This window comes from Gopherus evgoodei, chromosome 1 (assembly GCF_007399415.2).
Source record: "Gopherus evgoodei ecotype Sinaloan lineage chromosome 1, rGopEvg1_v1.p, whole genome shotgun sequence".
NCBI lineage: Eukaryota > Metazoa > Chordata > Testudines > Testudinidae > Gopherus > Gopherus evgoodei.
In genome coordinates this window covers 189,142,239-189,162,981 of record NC_044322.1, presented here as the reverse complement: position 1 = coordinate 189,162,981, position 20,743 = coordinate 189,142,239, and the positions used below count along the sequence as shown (strand labels likewise).

Below are 20,743 nucleotides of genomic sequence, written 5' to 3'. Positions count from 1 at the left end.
ACCTCGCCCCTTCAATGACAATAGTGATGATTACTTACTCTGAGTTTTGAAAACTGTGACCTATCCTGCTTGCCATGCATCTGATCATTTTCATTAATCCACATGCTTAGCAACCATTTTCTGTTACTTAGACCCATACGTGAGATTGGAGCATCACAAGAACAATCACCGAGACAGGTCCCTTCTGGGAGGATTTTTCAGTGCTAAGTGGACAATGGAAAGCTGGGGCATGTCAGTGGGAGTACACAGAGTTGTGATCAAGGGTGATGGAGTTGTAGGCAGAATGGGCTTTACTGTTTCATGACATATGTTGTTGTTTCCTTTTTGCTTCCCTGCAGTCTTTGCAAAGGAAAAAAAGGAGTTCAAAGCCAAACTAGGAGAAAGTGCCCTCCTGCCCTGCTGCTATGAACTACCCAGCCCAGAGTCCCTGTATAACTACCGTGTTTACTGGCAAACAATACAAACAGAAGTAATACAGGCTTACTCAGCAGGGAAGCCAGTCCCGGACTCAGTCCCAGTCAATTCAAAGTATGTGAACCGGACAGAGATGGACCTACAGAACCTCACACTGTTGATCTCCCCAGTGGAACTATCAGACAACAACACATATGAATGCATAGTTCAGGTGCTAGAGAACGGAGCTTACAAGCGTGCATGTGCCAAGAGTGTGGTTTTGGTGGTTGTAGGTAAGTGGTGTGACCCAAATCATCAGAAGCCTTTAATTAATATGCAAAGACCAAGAGGTTAAGATGGACGACTAGACGTACCATTCACTGTGGCCACAGAATAGTCAGGCCATAGCATCCTTGAGAAGCGTAAGCATGACAAGACTCGCCATTGGGATTCTAATTCCAATAGGATTACCTGCCATCCCCCTTCATTAGCTCTGTCCTCCTACATGGCAGTCCACACTTAGGGCCAGATTTACACCTTATGCACCCCTAGGCACAGCATCTTCAGCACCCGTCCCAACCTATGGACCCCCACTGCCCAGCGCCCCCCTCCACAAATCCTCCACAACTGCCCAGTGCCCCACATAGACCCCACTGCCTAGCGCCCCAACACACACAGACCTCCTGCACCCACCATGGCCTAGCACTCCTCACTGCCCAGAGCCCCCCCACAAACTCCCTACAAATCCACTCTCCTGCGCCCTGGCCACACTCACCAGCCCCTCTGGGAGGTGACTGTGTCCAGCAGACTGAATGGGCAGCACAGCCAGGGCCAGTCGGGGATTGCGCTGGACCCTCAGGAGAGGCGCGATCAGCCAGGCTGGAGCAGGAGTAAGACCTGCCCAGGCCGGGCTCCTTCAGGACCCACTTGCCCAGCAGGGCCCCCTGCATTGCATTGCTGAAGCCTTCCCCTGCCACCAGGGGCTGCTTTGCCTTTCTTGCTGGCAGGAGCTCTCCAGCATGGCTGCATGGTGCCGTCTCCCCCTCCGCCAGCCCCGCCGTTCCCAGGACTGGAGTGGCAAACTGAATTGGTTTTAGCACACAGCTGGGCCACCCGCAGCTGTGTGCTAATTGGGCTGGATACAGCCCGTGAGCTGCAGGTTCAAAATCATTGATGTATGTTTTAACTTTTAACTCATTTTTAACTTTTAGGCACCCCTAGAATGCCGGTGTGCCTAGGCACATGCCAACTGTGCCTAATTGGAAATCTGGCCCTGTCCACATTACTTCAAGCATTGAAAGAGGGTCTCCTCTCTCTCCCTCTTCCCTTGCCTGCTAGTTGTCTCTTTGGCATGGAGTTTATTCCAGGAGCCACTCCAGAAAGTGCCATCACTGGTCTGTGCTCTGAGCTATTTGGCCCCATGCTGCTTTCCAGAGTGAGGCACAGAGAAGTCAGGTCTCTCTCGTAGGGCAGAAGGAAGTGGTCCCTGCAAGGGCAGGCATGGTATGGTGGGAAGACTGCTTTCTGACCAGGCCCCACCTCTCAGCTGCCATAGGGCCCTTCCTGGTTTTGCCCCATCACCCTTGGAGAGCCCCACAACATTCTAGGGGCCTGACTAGTGCTCCAGGGATCAGACATCGCCATTCCCTAAGGGTTAAATGAACCTCACCTCAGACCCATGCTTAAATGGCACCTGGTTGACAGGGGTTCCAAACCCACCCAATAAACATTCTATAATTCAAGCTGGCATTGAGGAGAGCACGTCAGCCCTGCATGGGGAAAAACCCTTTTTGATTGGCTACTTTTCCATCTGCTGGGGTGTAAGCAGCCAATCAGAGCTAATGCAGGGAATGGGCAAAGCTCTTCCTCTGCCACTCCCCACCCCTCATGAGCCTATTCTTCCATGAGGGGAGCAGGGAGCAGGAGAGGGGGAGGGATAGCTCAGTGGTTTGAGCATTGGCCTGCTAAATCCAGGGTTGTGAGTTCAGTCCTTGAGGGGGCCATTTGGGGATTGGTCCTGCTTTGAGCAGGGGGTTGGACTAGATGATCTCCTGAGGTCCCTTTCTACCCTAATAATCTATGATTCTAAGAGCTCAGCAGCTCAGGATAGCCCTGCTGCTTCTCCTGTGAACAATGGTGACAGGCTGGTGCCTCTGGTCTCTCCCTTGCCTCCAACACCAGCATGGGAAAGGAGAGAGGGGACATGACTGCAGCCACTTTTGGTCTGGGAGAGGGGAGTGAAGAACCCCAGGAGCTGCAGGAAGAACAGACATGAAGCTGGGAAAGAGCAAAATTGAGGTGGCGCCACGGGGGAGGAGAGACAGGCAGATGCTGATGATGTCACTTTCATTTCTGTAGAAAATGCTCGTTCCCCCACACACACATACTTTTTCAGAGCACTGTAAGCACTGCCCCAGGGAAATGGTTTAGTGGAGGAACAGGAGTGCTGTTGCTCAAAACGAATCTGAACCTTTGGTGGAAGTTAGAAGAAATTCTATTCTCATCATCATTTTCCATTTGCACGGCCGCCTCTCTGATAGTTGGTTTCAACTGAGAGCAGACATTGATTTCTTTTTGACCCATATGACAGCAGAAAGTCCCAGAGATCTTGCAGGGAAGCCTCTATCTAGGCCCATGAATAAGCACTGGAATCTTCTACATCTTGAATGTGCATCTCTCCTGAGGTTTTTCCATCACAAGTCCTCAGCCTGCCTTACAGCAGCACGTATATAACACCCCCTGGTGTGCAGGGACCTCACCTCCCGAAGGAACTGTCTCCCTATCAGAGAGTGAGAACTGAAGTAAAAAAAGAGACTTGTCCAGTTTCTTGCCTCCTGTATTCCCAGAACACTCGATGCCCCCTCTTGTGGGGTGCATCGCCTATGGAGAGGAATAATCCTAGGGCTGATAAATCAACTTAATGGGAAATGTGGCGCAGCACTAAAAACAGCCCAGCTTTCTTCTACTCTGCCATCTCCCATCCCCTTGCATTCTAACAGGCCTTTGTAACAGCTGGGTGGTGGTGGGGGGCTTCAGGCCTTTTGGATAGAAGGATTGGTAATGGGATATGGAGACTCATAGACTCATAGACTCATAGGTCAGAAGGGACCAATATGATCATCTAGTCTAACCTCCTGCACAAGGCAGGCCACAGAACCCTACCCATCCACTTTTATACAACCCCTAATCCAGGACTGAGTTATTGAAATCCTCAAAACTGGTTTGAAGACCTCAAACTGCAGAGAATCCACCAGCAAGCGACCCATGCCCCACGCTGCAGAGGAAGGCGAAAAGCCTCCAGGGCACCTGCCAATCCGCCCTGGAGGAAAATTCCTTCCCGACCCCAAATATGGCGATCAGCTAAACCCTGAGCATGTGGGCAAGACTCACCAGCCAGCACCCAAGAAGGAATTCTCTGCAGTAACTCAGTTCCCATCCCATCCAACACCTCCCCGCAGACAATTGAGCAGACTTATCTGGTGATACTCCAAGATCAATTGCCCAAATTAAACTATCCTATCATAACATCCCCTCCATATATTTATCAAGCTTAGTCTTGAAGCCAGATGAGTCTTTTGCCCCCACTACTTCCCTCGGAAGGCTGTTCCAAAACTTCACTCCCCTAATGGTTAGAAACCTTCATCTAATTTCAAGTCTAAACTTCCTAATATCCAGTTTGTACCCATTCGTCCTCGTGCCTACATTAGAACTAAACTTAAATAATTCCTCTCCCTCCCTAACGTTAACGCCCCTGATATATTTATATAGAACAAGCATATCCCCCCACAGCCTTCTTTTGGCCAGGCTAAACAAGCCAAGCTCTTTGAGTCTCCTTTCATAAGGCAGGTTTTCCATTCCTCGGATCATCCTAGTAGCCCGTCTCTGGACCTGTTCCAGTTTGAATTCATCCTTCTTGAACATGGGACACCAGAACTGCACACAATATTCCAGATGGGGTCTCACCAGCGCCTTATATAACGGTACTAACACCTTCTTATCCCTGCTGGAAATACCTCGCCTAATGCATCCTAAAATCGCATTTGCTTTTTTAACAGCCGTATCACATTGGCAGCTCATACTCATCCTGCTATCGACCAATACCCCAAGGTCCTTCTCCTCCTCCGTCGCTTCCAACTGATGCGTCCCCAACATATATCTAAAATTCTTATTATTAATCCCTAAGTGCATGACTTTGCACTTTTCACTATTGTATTTCATCCTATTACTCTTACTCCAGTTTACAAGGTGGTCCAGATCTTCCTGAATAGTATCCCTGTCCTTCTCCGTTAGCAATACCCCCCAACTTTGTGTCATCCGCAAACTTTATTAGCACATTCCCGCTCTTTGTGCCAAGGTCAGTAATAAAAAGGTTAAATAAGATCGGTCCCAAAACCGATCCTTGAGGGACTCCACTAGTAACCTCCTTCCAGCCTGACAGTTCACCTTTCAATACGACCCGCTGGAGTCTCCCCTTTAACCAGTTCCTTATCCACCTTACAACTTTCATATTCATCCCCATCTTTTCCAATTTAACTAACAGTTCCCCATGCGGAACCATGTCAAACGCCTTACTGAAATCGAGGTAAATTAGATCTACCGCATTTCCTTTATCTAAGTAATCCGTCATCTTCTCAAAGAAGGAGATCAGATTGGTTTGGCACGATCTACCTTTAGTAAATCCATGTTGCAATTCGTCCCAATTACCATTGACCTCTATGTCCTTGACTAATTTCTCCCTTAAAATTTTTTCCAAGACCTTACATACTACAGATGTCAAGCTAACAGGCCTATAATTACCCGGATCACTTTTATTCCCTTTCTTAAAAATAGGGACTACGTTAGCAATCCTCCAGTCGTACGGCACAACCCCCGAGTTTATCGACTGCTTAAAAATTATCGCTAACGGGTTCGCAATTTCACGTGCCAGTTCCTTTAATATCCTCGGATGGAGATTGTCCGGGCCCTCCGATTTTGTCCCATCAAGCTGTTCAAGTTTGGCCTCTACCTCAGTTGCGGTAATATCTACCTCCATATCCACATTCACTTCTAGGCTGCCAGTTGACTAGGAAAATAGTGACTGAAAGTTGTTACCATGTGATGACTGCTCAGTGCTCCTGTGTGAAATGAGCTAGTGGTTTCAGTCCAGTTTCTGGTTTAGAAGTGACTGTCTCCAAAACAATCCTTTGTGCTAACTAAGGCAGTGGGGCCCAGTGGATAGGGTGCTGGAATAGAACTGAGGTGGCCTGGGATCTTTCTCTTTCTGCCACTGATCTGCTGTGTGACCTTTGGCAAGTCACGTCATCCTTCCATGCCTCAGTTTCCTCTCCCATGCTTTGATTCTTGTCTACTTAAGATAGCAAGCTCTTTGGGGCAGGAACTGTCACTAACGATGCATCTGAACAGTGCCCAGCATCATGGGAGCCCAACTGCAGTTGTTTGGGGAGGTGGGTCCCTAGACATGACCGTAATACAAATCATTAATTAATTCATTCCCTTGCTGGATGGCTCAGAAGAGAGGCCAATGTTATCTTTTCTACACATTTATGCAATAGACTATTAATAACAAACCCTATATTTCTATAGCACTTTCCATTAAGAAGACCACCTTACAAATGACCATATAGCTAGAGAGACAGCGTACCACCATTGAATGTGGCAGCTGGTGAAACAGTGCGCTGCAATACTGGACAATAGTTTAGGCTAGGAAGTGAAGGTGAATACTAGAATTCCCTGTCCACCTGTAACTTCAGAAGGAATTTGGAGGCACTAGAATGCCAAGTGCTGTGGGCTCTTTAATGACAAGGGGTCAGGAAGACTGCAATTTTGCCTCATCTGACAGAATGGTAATTAAAACTCTCTCACTACCTTTGCTCTAGCTGACTTCAGCAAGCCGGACATATCAGCGGATGTACCCAAAGATGCTTGTGGCTCAACTGAGGTGACGGTGACCTGTTCTTCTCATGGTGGCTTTGCAGAGCCCAGAGTCTCCGGGATCCTCAATAATATGTCTGTGGACTGGCAAACCAATTTATCTGACTCAAAAGACAGCCTCTATAATGTCACCGCCAAATTGCAGCTCAATCTGACTGAAGACATTTTCCTCACATGTACCATTGAGTATGATGTCTACAAAGTGTCCTCTAACTACACTCTGAGTAAGTTTCTGCCAATCATACGCAGTGTGTAACGAATTTGTGGAACTCGCTGAGGTACATAGCTCAGAAAGAAGGGTGCATTTACTCGTGTCAAAATAGTGTCCACAGTTACGCAAACATAAAATTTACAAGCCCTCTCATTCCTGCCTCAAGGTCTGTTACTGGCTGCAATAATCAGGAAGAAATTCCAGCTTCCCACACTCAGTAATATTCCTAACGTATGTATGTAATAATGTACCATGATTGTATACAGTGCAGTGCAAAATAGAGGATCATACAATAAATGGGCCTGTGCCTGGAAAGGGCCAAGTGAAAACAGACAGGGAGAGTGATGAAAGGCAGTATACTGAATATGAAGTACCTGTTGCAGTCTAAGTGCTTCACAGCACAAAGGAGCTTGCAAGAAGGCGCTTAAAGCCAGAGAGTTAAAAAAAACCCATTTTTTATTAAAAACAACATTTAAAACATGTTTCTATGCCCATTGTTCTGACTGTATGGATCCAGGCATTTCCAAGGGAAGCTCAGGAGAGATTCGGCCACCCTTATCCAAGGTGAATAGTGCCTTATTCATCATAGCCCTGCTAGCTCAATGGGACTTGTGAAGATACCATTCAGCTTGAGATAGGAGCTCCGAACCTGGCCCTTAGAGAATATTGCTAATAGCTGGAATGGCTACATCCCCAGGAGGAAACAGGGATGAAGAAAAGGGCTCAACAGTATATTGTGTGGAATAGAAGAGGAGAAAAAAAATCCCAGCAAAATAATCATAATAAAACCATAGCTTGAGGTAATGATGGATTCTTTGAAGGCAGGGAGGGGAAAAAACAGTGACAAGAACAAAAAACACCTTTTGATTTTTAAAGTGGTTGGCCACTTTCACTTCAGTTTGTTGGGAACAGTCCATAAAGCAACAAATGCTTGGGAGTCCCAGCTCTGGGCTAGCGGGGCTCACATGTGCAGCTGGCAAGATTATGGGGGAGAATAAAGCCAATGTCCAGGAAGCTGAACGCTGCTTAACTTAGCCCGATCTCAGACTCCTAGCCATTAGCGAGGGTAAATCCCTACGAGATGAAGCATACATTTAGGCCATCTTCCTGCCAAAGCAGGAGAGTTCCTTACTGCAGAAGTGGTAGTACGTCTAGTCGTTTCAATGTTCTAAGTGACAGGACTTCCACCATCTGATGAGAATGGCAAGAGCATCTGACTCCACTGAAATAAAATTTCAGACCCTCACTCTCTTTGCTCCCTACTCAGAGAATGATAGATCAAATATGCCTTTTGCATTCAGAGGTCTCTTTTATGTATAAACTTGGAGGCACACATACTACCCTGGCTTAGGTGTAAATGTGCCTGAAACAAGAGAATCCAAGTAGTGCCTCTATGACGGGAAGTTTCTCTAAATGCAGACTCGTAATTACCCACTCAACCTCCACTGTTCCTTACAGGGAAAGAGCTTTGTTACTTCCCCACATAAACACCCACAGCCAACAGAGTCTCCTCAGGGCAGGCAGTGCCTGCTCTGTTAATCAGATAGGTTATGATACTTAGTTGCTACTGTGTATTCCCTCTTTATGTCAAATTTGCCTATCTGCTTTTAGATGTTCACAGCCTTGCAGAACTCATGTGAAACACAGTTCATCCATGCCCGGTTCTGGAAGAAAATCCAGCACTTAAAACTACACAGATGTCATAAAAATCTTAAACCCAGAAAAATACTCTTGGGGAATGGGAGGCTTTCTTAGAGCTTGAGTTGCAGCTTTGTCACTTTTGTGTACCAGGGAGCATACCCTGCCTGGAACTCCATATAGTTCAGCAACTATAAGGAGTGGCTGGATAATATATTGCAAATAAGCATGTTACTGGCAAAAAAAAGGCATTACTTGGAATTAGAATTTGGACAAAACAGGATTCTCACACCCACTCTTGTGTGAAGGTGGCACTATGGTGAAGAGCCCTTCAGTTATATTTGTCAATCCTTTCTTCTCAGAAAAACTAAAGGAATGTCCTTCTTCTCCAACACCTTCGCCCCAGGGGGTCATTATTGCCTCGAGTTTGGTTCTCATCTGCATCTTCCTTGTGGCCATTGCCTTGCTTTTCAAATATTTCTGGTGTCATGGTAAGTACAGTTCCTTTAATGAGAGTCACATTCATGGGCTGCTTTTTGATGCTTCATAGGAAACTTGGTAAAATGTACTATTTGGAAACTCTTCTGTTGCTAGATTGTGGAGGGAAGTGCAGAATATCCAATGCTCTAGTTGTACTAATTGTAACAGCCAATGTCACAAAGTATAGTTTCATATCAGGACTTTCCTAAAGGTTGGCAGCTATGTGGATTCAGGATTTTGGTTTGGTCCATTATAGGCAGGGAGCAACTGAGTCATTTGGGTCAGGATCAAAAATTCTGCAAAGTTGAATGATTTTTAGATCTGGGCCGGTTTGGTTCAGACCTGTTTTTATGTACTGAAGTGTATAAAGGAGCCCTTTGCCAGGGCTGTAACTGCTGTATAATTATCAAAATACAGTGGAGTTTTTACCATTTAAAAAGACTTGCCACCTCCCAAAATGAGGCTTATCCTCAAGCCCTCCACCGGCAAGCTCCTATTTGCACCATTTCCTTGCTTCCCCCAGAATAACTTGGGGCCAGACTTACACAGCTACATGGGCACCTCAAGATGCAGAGAGGCACCTAGTTGGATTTACCAAAGCAGAGCAGGTATCTAACTCCCATTGAAAATCAATAGGAGTTAAGCACCTGTCTTGGGGACTTTTGAAAATCCACCTAGAAGCCTCTCTTCATCTCTAGGTATCTAAATACCTTTGTAAATCAGGCCCAAGAAAAATATATGAGCCTTATAGTGTGTCCTAAGGGTCACACAATGTAGGGTTCGGTCCAGGGCTGGCTCCAGGCACCATCGCAGCAAGCAGATGCTTGGGACGGCCAAGGGAAAGGGACGGCATGTCGGGCTCTTCGGCCGCAATTTGGCGGCGGGTCCCTCAGTCCCTCTTGGAGGGAAGGACCTGCTGCCGAATTGCCGCTGAAGGATAAAGTGGCGGCCACTGTGGCGATCGCGGCTTTTTTTTTTTTCCCACTGCTTGAGGCAGCAAAAACCCTGGACATGGCCCTGGTTTGGGCACAAGGGAAGTGAGCTTCAGAGTCCAGAATCACCCCGCCCTGAACATGTGCTGTCAGTAGCCACCCTCCTATTTAAAGCAAGCGCTGTTGGCCTGCGTGTTTGAACTGATCAGAGTTGCAGTGCTGTCCCTCAGTGGGAGAGGTTATTTCTAACATAGTTGGGACTCAAATCCCTGAAGGGCATTTGTAACTTTATTTTGCTTGGGAGCGCCACTGCTTCTTCAGCTAATTTCAAATGTGCTGTCTACAAGTGAGGAGTTGGGGGTTTGTTTTCTTTCCACCTGTCCTGCAAAATCAGCCTAGGCTCTGAGAGTCAAGCAAGGCTATTTCCTCCTGGTGCACCATCAGAGGCAGATTAAAGTTTCCTGGGGTCCTAGGCCAGAGCAAGTGGGGGGAGGGTCCCTTCCCACCCCTTCTGCCTGTCACCCCACCCACAGCCCCAACCCCTTTCTGGCCCTTTCCCAGAGGTGGGGTCCAGGGGCCCACCCCTGTTCCACCCAGGGTACTCCTCATTCTGTCCCCTCATTGCAGCCCTGCAACCTCTTTTTCTCCTTTCTCTCCCAACGCCTACAGCCCCAAGACCGGAGAAGCTCTGTCCCCATGCCACAGCCCTGGGGCACAGCAGGAAGTGAGAGCTCTTCCAGTCCCAGGGCCGCTGGGGGGTTGGGGGGGGTCTTTGCCCAGGGACAAAGTTGGGGGCCGCTGCAGGGGAGGGAGAGCGGGCTTGGGACAGGGTCGGGGGTTGCTGGGGGGGCTTCCCTATCCTGTGGCTTCAGTGGCAGAATTTTTCCAGTGGCCCCCCAGTTGATGGGCCCAGTGGCTAATCCACCACTGTGCACCATCACCAGTGAGAGAGATTCTGCGAGGCAACTTATGCTCTCAGCTCTACAGCCCCTATTATCTTCAATTTATGACCTCAGTGGCACCTGCTCAGCTCCCTAGTGCTTAATGGGGTGCACAGCTGTTTGGAATGTACAGTAGTAAACAATCCTGTTGCTGAACCCAAAGGAACAGAGTTCACCTCACACTCTTAACTCTGTCATTCTAATAAGGGTAAAAACTTAGCTTTGAGCCTGAGGTCAGTAGACATGTCTCTGAATCGCCCCCAGGAACCAGAGTTGCTGAATAAGATGGTGCTATTTTAGTCACTTATCAGACTAGAAGTTCACTTTCAGAAGCTGATGCTGGAGTCTCGAACCACCTTTCGAGTGTTTAAGGTTGAGTTAAACCTCAGTGAGAAGGGAAATGTGAAGTGCTTCAGGCCAGGGCTCCTACAGGGAAATTGCTGCTTCCTTCTCAGAGCTCAGCAAATGCTTCAGAAGCGCAATGTTATGGTGGAAACCTGGACAGGGAGCTGGTCCAGCCTTGGAGTCCAGTTTCTTAGCTTAAAAGCTTTGCTTCAGGGTGAAGCAGGGTGAAAACAAGCAGCAAAAGGGAGGGGAGGGGAGGGTTGGGCTGGAGTAGGTGGTTGAGGATTTTAGTTGTTTGTGGTGGTGTTTGCAATTTGCCAGACACTCTCCAGACATTTGAGAAGGGACCTCCCTGCCCTGAGGAGCTCACGATCCTAGGCCTGCCTGGGCAACCTTTGCACCTAGCTATGTGTTAACAGTACACAATCTCTAACTCTGTTCTGGAAAATAGGCTTAAGAAAAAAAGGATGTGGGGAAAGATAGCAAAACATTTTTCCTCTGCTTTCATTAATCCACTTAACAGAATGGGCCAAATTCAGAGCTCACTTAAATGGCAGCATCAGATTTATGCTAAGACGTTGGTGTGAGCCTGATTTAGCGTAGCATGCCAAGGGGACACTGATTGACTATAGGAGGAAAACCAACTAATAGGGTGTAAAACTATGGGGAACCTTGCTCCTGCTACACTCTTAAAATAAACTGTGTTACTAAGACCCTACCTTTCTGCCTGCTTGGTGTGTAACTTAGGCTCATTTATTGGCCTGTAACTTACAATAAAGGGTGTATGTACACTGAATTTTCTCAGCATATTTAGGGTTAATTTTTTGCATGTGCTGAAGTCCTAGTTCTGCACCAATGAGATTTGGTGTTTATCCAGAGGTGAAAGTAAGTTGGTACTGTCCAGTATGGTGTACTGGCAAGAAGCCGGTATGCCGTGCTGGACTGGACCAGCTTCCCTGGCGGTGATTTAAAGGGCCCAGGGTTCCAGCCGCTGTGGGGAGCACCAGGCCCTTAAAATCCCCGCTCAAGCCCAGCTGCCAGAGCCCCAGCGGCAGCAGGGCGCCAGTGTGTTTTAAAGGGCCTCGGGCTCCCCTCAGTGGCAGGAGCATTGGGCCCTTTAAATTCCTGCCCGAGCCCAGTTGCCAGAGCCCCAGCAATGGCAAGGCTCCAGCAGCATTTTCAAGGGCCTGGGGCTCCCCTCAGTGGCAGAGCCCCGGGCACTTTAAATCACCGCCGAAGCCCTGCCGCCCCGGGGTGGCAGTGGCAGGGTTCCTGCAGTGATTTAAAGGGCCCGGAGCGCCATGGCGGCTGGAGCCCCGGGTCCTTTAATTCGCCCGAGCAGTTGCCTCTGCAGCTGGTAGCTCTGAGGGGATTTAAAGGCCCTGGGGCTCCCAACCACAGCTGGAGCTCCAGGGCCTTTAAATCTTGAAAGGCCTCGCCTCTTCTGGTTGTGGCCACGTCCCCACTCAGGACTCCAGCGTACCAGTAAATCCTTTAAGTTACTTTAACCCCTATGTTTATCTGTGACATCACCTAAAAGGCCCAAATCAGCCAATGAAAATATGGTTATAGACAATCACTCTAACATGCTCAAGGGAACAATCCTGCCAAGAGTGATGGCACTAGAGGTAAGAGCTCTTCTCCATCTGATTTCCTTGCTTATACTCTGATATTCCACCCCCACCCATAACCATATTTGAAGGGATCAAAATGTGGCTGAAGGAAGCATTTGGATCCAGTACTGTTGAGTGCACTGGAATTCGGAGCACTTAAGAGAGATTGTCTTCTTTCCTTAGGCTGCGACCAACTGCGGTGCTCTCACTACCCTGTCCCTCAAGATCCAGCAGTGGGAACTGAAATGAAAGAGGGTGTAAGAGGTGTCATTGAGCTCTCTGAAGTAATATCAGAAGCAGCATCTTTCTGATTACACCATATTTGCAGGTAACTTTCTCCTGTTTGTTGATGGCAAAATAGATGCTCATATGCTATGTGCTGGTAATGTTAGCACACAAAGTGTTCTGTTGTTTTCTGGGGTCAAGGCTGTAGGGCTTTGTGGCCACTCACATTTGGATAGATGACATGGTCTTCTGGAGTGAGGGTGTCTCCCAGCCGGATAATTGCAGAGATTTTTTTATTTTTTTTTTTGGTTTACATTTAAAGTGAATGTAATAATGGAGAAAGAGGCCAGTGGTCTTCAGTTTCTTCAGGGCTCTTGGTCCTTCTTGCAATATAATAATTAGTGTAAGTTCCCTTCCTGCCACCCCTCCAATTTGCTCCACCTCCAGAGCTCACACCAGTAGGGCCGAAAGAGAAGCTCTTTGATAAATACAGTTCTTGGTTCGAGACCAAGAGGCTGGTTATTACCCTAGAGGTGGGTTTGTTCATTTCACAAACAGGCCAACAAATAACTCTCATGGGCAATGTCTTTCAATCACTACTAAATTGAATCCGATTTGACCTGTTCACCAGCAATCAACCTCTCACCAGTCCCATGTGCTACCCTGGCCCCCTGGAAACTATTTCTGGTGAACTGCACACAGACCATGTGCCTCTCCTGCTACGTATAATGGCCACAAGGACGATGAGAGGAGAGCTGAAGGAGCAGTGGCCAGAGGTGTTGAGGGAGGGCACAACTGTGAGTGAATAACTCCATTTTTCATAATCGGCTTCTAAGGTCTAGCTACGCAGCTGCCAGCAGCGAGCTTCCCAGCCCAGGTTGACAGACTCAGGCTCATGGGGCTCACACAACCCCACTAGAACTAGCTGTGCAGACTCCCCACCCTACCCCCCCCCCAGACTTCACACCCCGAGCTGCAACATCTATCTGGCTATTTTTAGCATGGTAGCATGAATCCTGCAAGCCTGAGTCTGTCGACCTGGGCTGGGAGGCTCACCACAGCGGGCTGAGTCAACCTACCCTAAATGCTCGTCCATCTTTGAGACACTTATAGAATCATAGAAGATTAGGGTTGGAAGGGACCTCAGGATGTCATCTAGTCCAACCCCCTGCTCAAAGCAGGACCAACCCCAACTAAATCATCCCAGCCAGGGCTTCCCTCCAAACCCTCCTCTTCAGCAGCTTGAGGAGAATTTTATCCCTCTGAGCATTTCCAATGTGAGCAGTGAGGTGAGTGGCAGGGTGTGAGATATCAAATAGCTTCATTGGGAGCCCAGGAAGTAGATGACTTGAAAATGCTGTTTATTTTTGATAGCTCAAATGAAGGATGCTGGGGCTGTTTCTGGGAAGGGTCAGCATGGAAATGAGGTGTGAGAAAATGGAAGCACAAGTGGGTCACTGCCCTGTAATTACAGAGTGAGGAAAAACTCTGGTTACACTTCTACAATGACTTTGGGCACTGGGGAGTCCCTCTCCTTTTTCCTGATACCTGACTTGATTTACAGCTGACTCTTCCTCTGGAGGACCCAGGCTGATAAACAGGAATCAAAGCAGAGGAAAAGAGATGCTGAGATGCTGCTTCCAAATGCCTGGGGGTTGGGGATGGAATTGGAACTGCTCAATTGGATCTTAAACCCTGTTCTCCTAACAAAGGTTTTCCTTTAGGTCAGGGGAAGGAACAGGGGGAGAGAGGATCTGTGCAATAAGAGTTAATTATTATTAATGAATAATTATTTGGGGGGGAATGATCTGGGTTCTCTCTCTGCTATCCCAGTGGCCAGTGTGTGCAGCATAGTGACAGTTGTGAAGTCCTAGGGCTCACGTTTGTTTGTTTTTCTGTTCTGATAATGGATGGACTCGCAACTTGACATGCTGTGAGAATGAAGGAAGGGGAAATCATCATAGTTAGTTTCTCTCATGTCCAAGCCCAGCCACCTACTCTCACTGTCTTACGGGGAAGGCCCCTTCTGGAACAGATACTAAATCTTGGTTAGCAAGTACTCTGAGGGGATTTATCAGCACAGATTCTATAGTAGGAGTTTCCCTACTGAATAAATTCATTCCACTGCATTCCTCTTTCTCAAAATCCTCCTGGCTTTTTTGTAAATGCCTGTTTTTTCCCCTCCTGTTGCTTGAAATAGCTACTGTCTAGTGGGCAGACCCGGAATCAGGTGTCAGAACTGCTGAGATCTGTTGTTGATCTTGAGACAGTCTCTTATACTAACATGCAGTTTATCTAAGTAGTACCAACCACAGCCTGTTGTAAGTCAGATAGTCTGGTTTGCTGTTGATTCATCCTTACTGCACAAAGTAAACCCTCTCTCCAGACAACCTGCAGGCTTTCACAAGGACCAAAGACTAGCCCAGATTCCAACCCCAAGTAGATGCCCTAGTGGTGCGTGGCTTGCGGCTTGCAGTGCCTGCCCTCACCCAGGCAAAGCACCCCTCTGCTATTGCTTGTTAGATTAGATGCCGTCATGAGGTCTGCAGATGGCTTCTGCTGTCTCTGACAGTCATTTTCATGGATGTTTTAGGAGTTAAAAATCTAAACTTTGTGTCCCCTCAGATCTTGTATCCCGTATGTCCTGCACTGCAGTCCCCGTTGTCCTCTGTGGCCAAGGCTTATTCCATAGACTGTTTGGCTCTTCCAGAAGAGGATGATGGAGCAGGCAAGAAATCTGCTCAAGTGGACTGGGAAGATGGTGTTTTGTGAATAACCACCACCACCACTACCACAGAAGCTTTAGGACAGTAATGCACCAGAGCCCTGTGTCTGCAATGCCACCCCAAAGGAAGCTCCATTTTCCTGATGAGCTGCAAGAAGAAATGTTGCTCCAGTACACCACCTGCCCTCTCAGAGTTCGGAATGTTTGGCTTTGACATTGTCTCTAAGGCAAAGGTGTCCTCTGGTGCTTCACCAGGTAGCCCATCTTTAATAAGGAGGGGCTGGCCCTTGGGAGATGACAGGTCCCAATGTGCAATCTTGATCTAGGCACAGGCTGCACCTCTTTGTTACAGGTGAGGGCAGCTGAAGTCTGTTCCATTCTATGCATGGTCCTTGGGCTTGGGCATGTTGCCAGTACAGTTCTTGGAGTAGAGTTTGGATTAAGAATGTTTTTGAGGACCTGACAATCACAGGTGTCTCCTGTCTCAAGTCCCTTTTCCAGTAAGGATGCAAAGTTCAGCCACTCGTTAAGGAAGAACTGAACAGCAATGGGGAAATACATTGTATTCTTATTTCAGCAGCCATAACATTTAGTGTAGTCTGGAGTGACATCAATATACTGACACCCTGGCCATTTGCTAACTAATGTGCGTACAGCTATATGCCTCGTTTGCAGCACTAATGCTAGCACTCATGACCTGTTTGTCCCCAAAACCTCTCCAGCCAATGGATCAAAGATGCAGCTCTGCTAGTTCACCCCAAAGAGGAAGATGATATGCCAAAGCTCATCTATTTGCACATTCCAGCCAACTGACAGCATGCAGACACACCCAACTGGTACTTTTTATATGTATTTCCCCTAGTCAACACTCATGCGGTCAGATTGCTCAGCAGCTAACTTACATGCATGTAACATGAAGAAACAGAAAATTCATCATGTCTAGCTCCAAAACACAGGTCTGCTCCCCTGAACGGTGTGTGGGGATGTGTGACTACAACACCCTTGTTACTATTGCTTCTCCACAAGGCTTGGGGTGGGCTGAGTCTTTAGTTTCTTGCAGGAAATTTGGCAGCATGGGACTACCTTGGCCTGGGATGCTGTTGATCAGTCTATGGCTGCTGTTCTCAGTCTGTCCCCTGTATCCATTCAGAAGCTGAAGCATGGAAGAGCCCGACTTGGCCTCTAGCATTGGATAGGACCTATCCAGATCTGGCTTGAATGGTTTTAGTGCCTACTGTGTAGGAAAGCGCAATTTCTCATTTTGAGGGGAAAACCAAAACCCAACAGGCTGCTTGCACAATGGGCTTTACTAACATAACTCTGCCCCTGCTTGCTTACTCAATCTCTTCTGCTTTGTCTTTAAAGCTAACTGGTTATAGGCTCTGAGAGTTACAGCTTCATCCAGCCTGTTTTGCAGCCATTGTTCGGGGCGTGGAACCAGTAATCACACGGCAGCAGTGCAGAATAGATACTAACTGTGGAGACTGGTTGTGCATTGCAGCGTTCTCATTGGTCACTTTTTGACATTATTGCAACCATGCTCTGACCCCCACCAGTGAGTGTACAGCTGGGAAGCAGCACTGGGACACCCCAAGCCTACACTCCTCTTTCTGGTAAATAGGTGTGTATGAGAGAAATTACTGGAGGGAAACCAAGCCAATAAAGGCAGTTTAAGGAGGCTCAGGCTCTGGGTGAGAAGCCAGTGTAAGTTAGGATGGTGGGAATGGTGTGTCACATTTTTCTTTTCTTCCCATTCCTACTACCCAGCAACTAGTCTGTACTCTTGCCACTGCCAGCTTTAACTACTGCATTCGCCTACTGGGCCACTGTCCACTATGCTACTCTGTACTTACTTGTCCACTCTCAGCTTTGTCTCTCCTTTCATACTGCTCTGTAACTTCCCCCTCTCCTCTGAAGCCTCCTAGAAATGTGCCTGTACCACAATGCTTTCCTGTTTAAAATAAAACCAAAACCAAAAAGTGCCATACTTACCTCCAACCCTCTTCCTCTAGCTGTTCTATACTTAATATGCACTCCTGACTGACAACTATGAGCTCTCTGGGGCAGGGTTTTTCTGTTGGGCACCTGCTTTTGTAAATTGCCAGATACCCTTATGACACTGTAACTAATTCCTTCTAGCTGAGCGAAGGGATTTCACACTGACAGAAATGCCGACATTTAGGGTTTGATTTTTCCCCCTCTAAAACGTTTTATGTTTTCTACTGTCTCACGGTGTTTTCAGTGAAACGCACATGGTTTCCATGAGACCTTTCAGCTTATTTAATACCTGACCCAATGTAACAGGTGAACTGCTTTCAGTTTTAACATAATTTTGGCTAAGATATTTTATGGGTTCCCCCCCCCCCCTTAATTGTATTAAAGAGTAAATTCTGTGTTTGGTTTCCTTTTCTTAATAATAAATCTATCTGCTCTATGTGCTGGGACACTACAGGAGCTCATTAGCTACTACGCTGGCTAAACGCTATGTAGTCACAGAGTAAGCACCAAGGTCTAGGTCAGAGGTGGGCAAACTACAGCCCACGAGCCACATCGGGCCCCTGGGACCCTCCTGCTTGGCCCCTGAGTTCCTGCCCTAGGAGGCTGGCCCCTGGCCCCTCCCCTGCTGCCTCAGCTCGCTCTGCCACCAGCGCAATGCTCTGGGTGGTGGGGCTGTGAGCTCCTGCGGCGGCGCAGCTGCAGAGCCCAGCCTGATCCGCTGCGCTGTGCTGCGTGGTGGTGTGGGTGGCTCCAGCCAGGCAGCGCGGCTGCCTGTCCTGGTGCTCTGGGCAGCACGGCTGTAGCGCTGCCAGCCACCAGTGCTCCAGGCAGCACGGTAAGGGGATAGGGAGCGGGGGGTGGGGGTGGGGGTGGGATAGAGGGCAGGGAATTCAGGATGGTGGTCAGGGGCGTGGATAGGGGGCAGGGCAGTCAGAGGGCAGGTAGCAGGGGGGTTGAATTGGGGCAGGAGTCCCGGGGGGGCATAATCAGGAATGAGAGGAGGGGTTGGATGGAGTGGCAGGGGGCAGTCAGGGGCAGGGGTTCCGGGGGCTGTCAGGGGACAGGAAGGGTTAGATGGGACAGGAGTCCTGGGGGGGCTGTCAGGGAGTGAGAAGCTAGAGGGGGCCAGATGGGGGTGGGACTGGGCCACGCCTGGCTGTTTGGAGAGGCACAGCCTCCGCTAACCAGCCCTCTATACAATTTTGGAAACTTAATGCAGCCCTCAGGCCAAAAAGTTTGCCTGCCCCGGTCTAGATCTACAACGGGGATTCAGGCTCCGAGTTAGGCACCAAAGAACGGGCTCCACAAAATCCAGCCTGCTGAGCAGAAGCTATTTATGCTAGTAAATAGGAAATAGTTGTGAGCGGTGAGCTCTGAGCCACCTGGGTGAGAGGGAGGTGCTGCCTTACACAAACAATGAACAGTCTCCTAGCCCTAGGCACTTGTACCAGGCCAAACCTTTCCTGCAAAACATGGTTGCAGTGGTGCCATTACCCCAGCCCTCCTCTCTGTTATTCCCACCAGCCCAGTGGTCGGAGCTAGTGAGGAGTTTGCCAGGGCTTAGGCACCAAACCATGTGGTGGCATTAGGATGTTACTGGCAGAAGCTTTGGTGCCCATGGAATTTAGGCACCCCGTGAGGTGGTAGCTGTGTGAGTGCTGTGAGGCACTAACAGCTGGACTTGATTTAAAGTGGAAGTTCAGTGCTGTAGCCTTTTGTGGCTCTAGCCCTATGTCAGGTCAGGCTCTAGCCAGCTGGCTGCCACGGTACAGAGTATGTGCAAGGTTGGCGAGTTACACCAATACAATCCTCAACCAAAGGGGCCTGAGCTGGAAAGGGGGCCTGCACCATAAAGCCCAGTCCTGCAAGGTGTGCGCAATGCTAATGCCAGTGGGAGTCCAGAGTACTTGCCCTGTGCCAGGTCAGCACCCCCTCTCACCAGGCAAGATCCAGCGTGCATGTGTTAAACCCCATTTTGTCAGCATTCCAGGCAGTAAAAGACTAAGTCAGTCATGCTGGCAGGCACAGACTCCATCAGCGGTAACTGATGCCTCTTTGCACAGTCTCAGCAGCCGCCTGAAGGGCTCTTCCCGAATCCCCCTTCAACTCTGAGCCCATGGGCCCTCCACGAAAGCATTGCCACAGCACAGGTATGCTAAGCGCGCACACACATCCCCCACACCTCCACCTCAAACCTATCTGATAACTAAAGGCCTGCAGTCTTTGTGCAACATGCCAGTTCTTATCACTAGTAAAAATGCTTTTTAAAAGACATGGTTCAGAACCAACACCTCATTCCCCATTCTGAGCCATGACTGAAGCAGTGGCCGGGATTATACAAAATGAGGAAGTACACGGAAAAACAGACTGGGCAGGAAATGCATCAAGGAAGGTTCTGAAAGAGCAAGTGAATCAACTTCTAATGCTAAACCACAGAATTTGACCCTCACTTTGCAAAAAAGCTCTATAAAACTAGCTTTGCTCTGATGGTTTTTCTAACACGCATTCCACCGTGCACAAGAAGTTGTCTCATTAATCATCACTCCCAGAACAGTTATTAAAAGAGGAAGAGGGAGCAATGAGCCACATTAACATATAGCTCATAATTAAAGTTGCAAGGGTGTGGGGTGCTTACAAGGAATGGGGAAGCAAGAAAGTATGTGAGCATGAAAGAATTTGACAACTGGGCAAGGCTGAAAAACAACTCAGCATAACTAGAGTGGCAAACACATACGTTTGTTGGGGGCAGAGGGGGTCACGGCAGCATTGCTGATGACCTGCACATAGCTGTGGAGGAAGAGTGAGGCCAACAATAAGGCAGAGCCATGGCTGTACACATTCCTCCCTTTGTAGTATGTGAAGGAACAAGACAAGTCCACCCTAACAATGCATTTTTTTCCTTCTATGGAAAAACGAGAGTATAGTTGATAGAGAATATGCTCATTTCTGAAAACCAGTGCCTTATTTAAACAAGTGTGTGAGGAACCGGGTTTGGGTGGGTGGTACATGCTCTGCTGACTGAGCTGTGCAGATGTTAACAGCAACCTGGAAGTGGAGGAACAACACATTTAGGCAGAATGTAATGACATGTACCTGGCTGAACCCTGGGGAGGGAAGCTACATATTTAGCCCCTGCTCTTGTTATGACTTGTCAACAGGTTCCTGTATTTACCTTGTTGGGAGCTTTCTTCCATAACATGGAGCAGGGTCATGCACCTATGACCTCACTGTTACAGGGAGTAAACTACAAGCATTGCTAAAAACTGGTTTCAGCCCAGCATGAGGTGGTGAAGGTCTACAGGGCCATTTCA

At 48.3% G+C, this 20,743-nt stretch overlaps 1 protein-coding gene across 1 annotated transcript in view; it reads left to right on the top strand.

Annotated features, from left to right (window-relative positions):
- Positions 1-18,107, top strand: part of CD80 (CD80 molecule) — a 32,950-nt gene extending 14,843 nt beyond the window's left edge. The window contains exons 3-7 of the mRNA XM_030580682.1: positions 339-686; positions 6,270-6,548; positions 8,536-8,664; positions 12,668-12,812; positions 15,335-18,107. Coding sequence (XP_030436542.1) covers positions 339-686; positions 6,270-6,548; positions 8,536-8,664; positions 12,668-12,795 — 884 coding nt within the window. The 3' untranslated portion in view covers positions 12,796-12,812; positions 15,335-18,107. The remainder of the gene's footprint in view (positions 1-338; positions 687-6,269; positions 6,549-8,535; positions 8,665-12,667; positions 12,813-15,334) is intronic.
- The last annotated feature ends 2,636 nt before the right edge of the window (positions 18,108-20,743 follow it).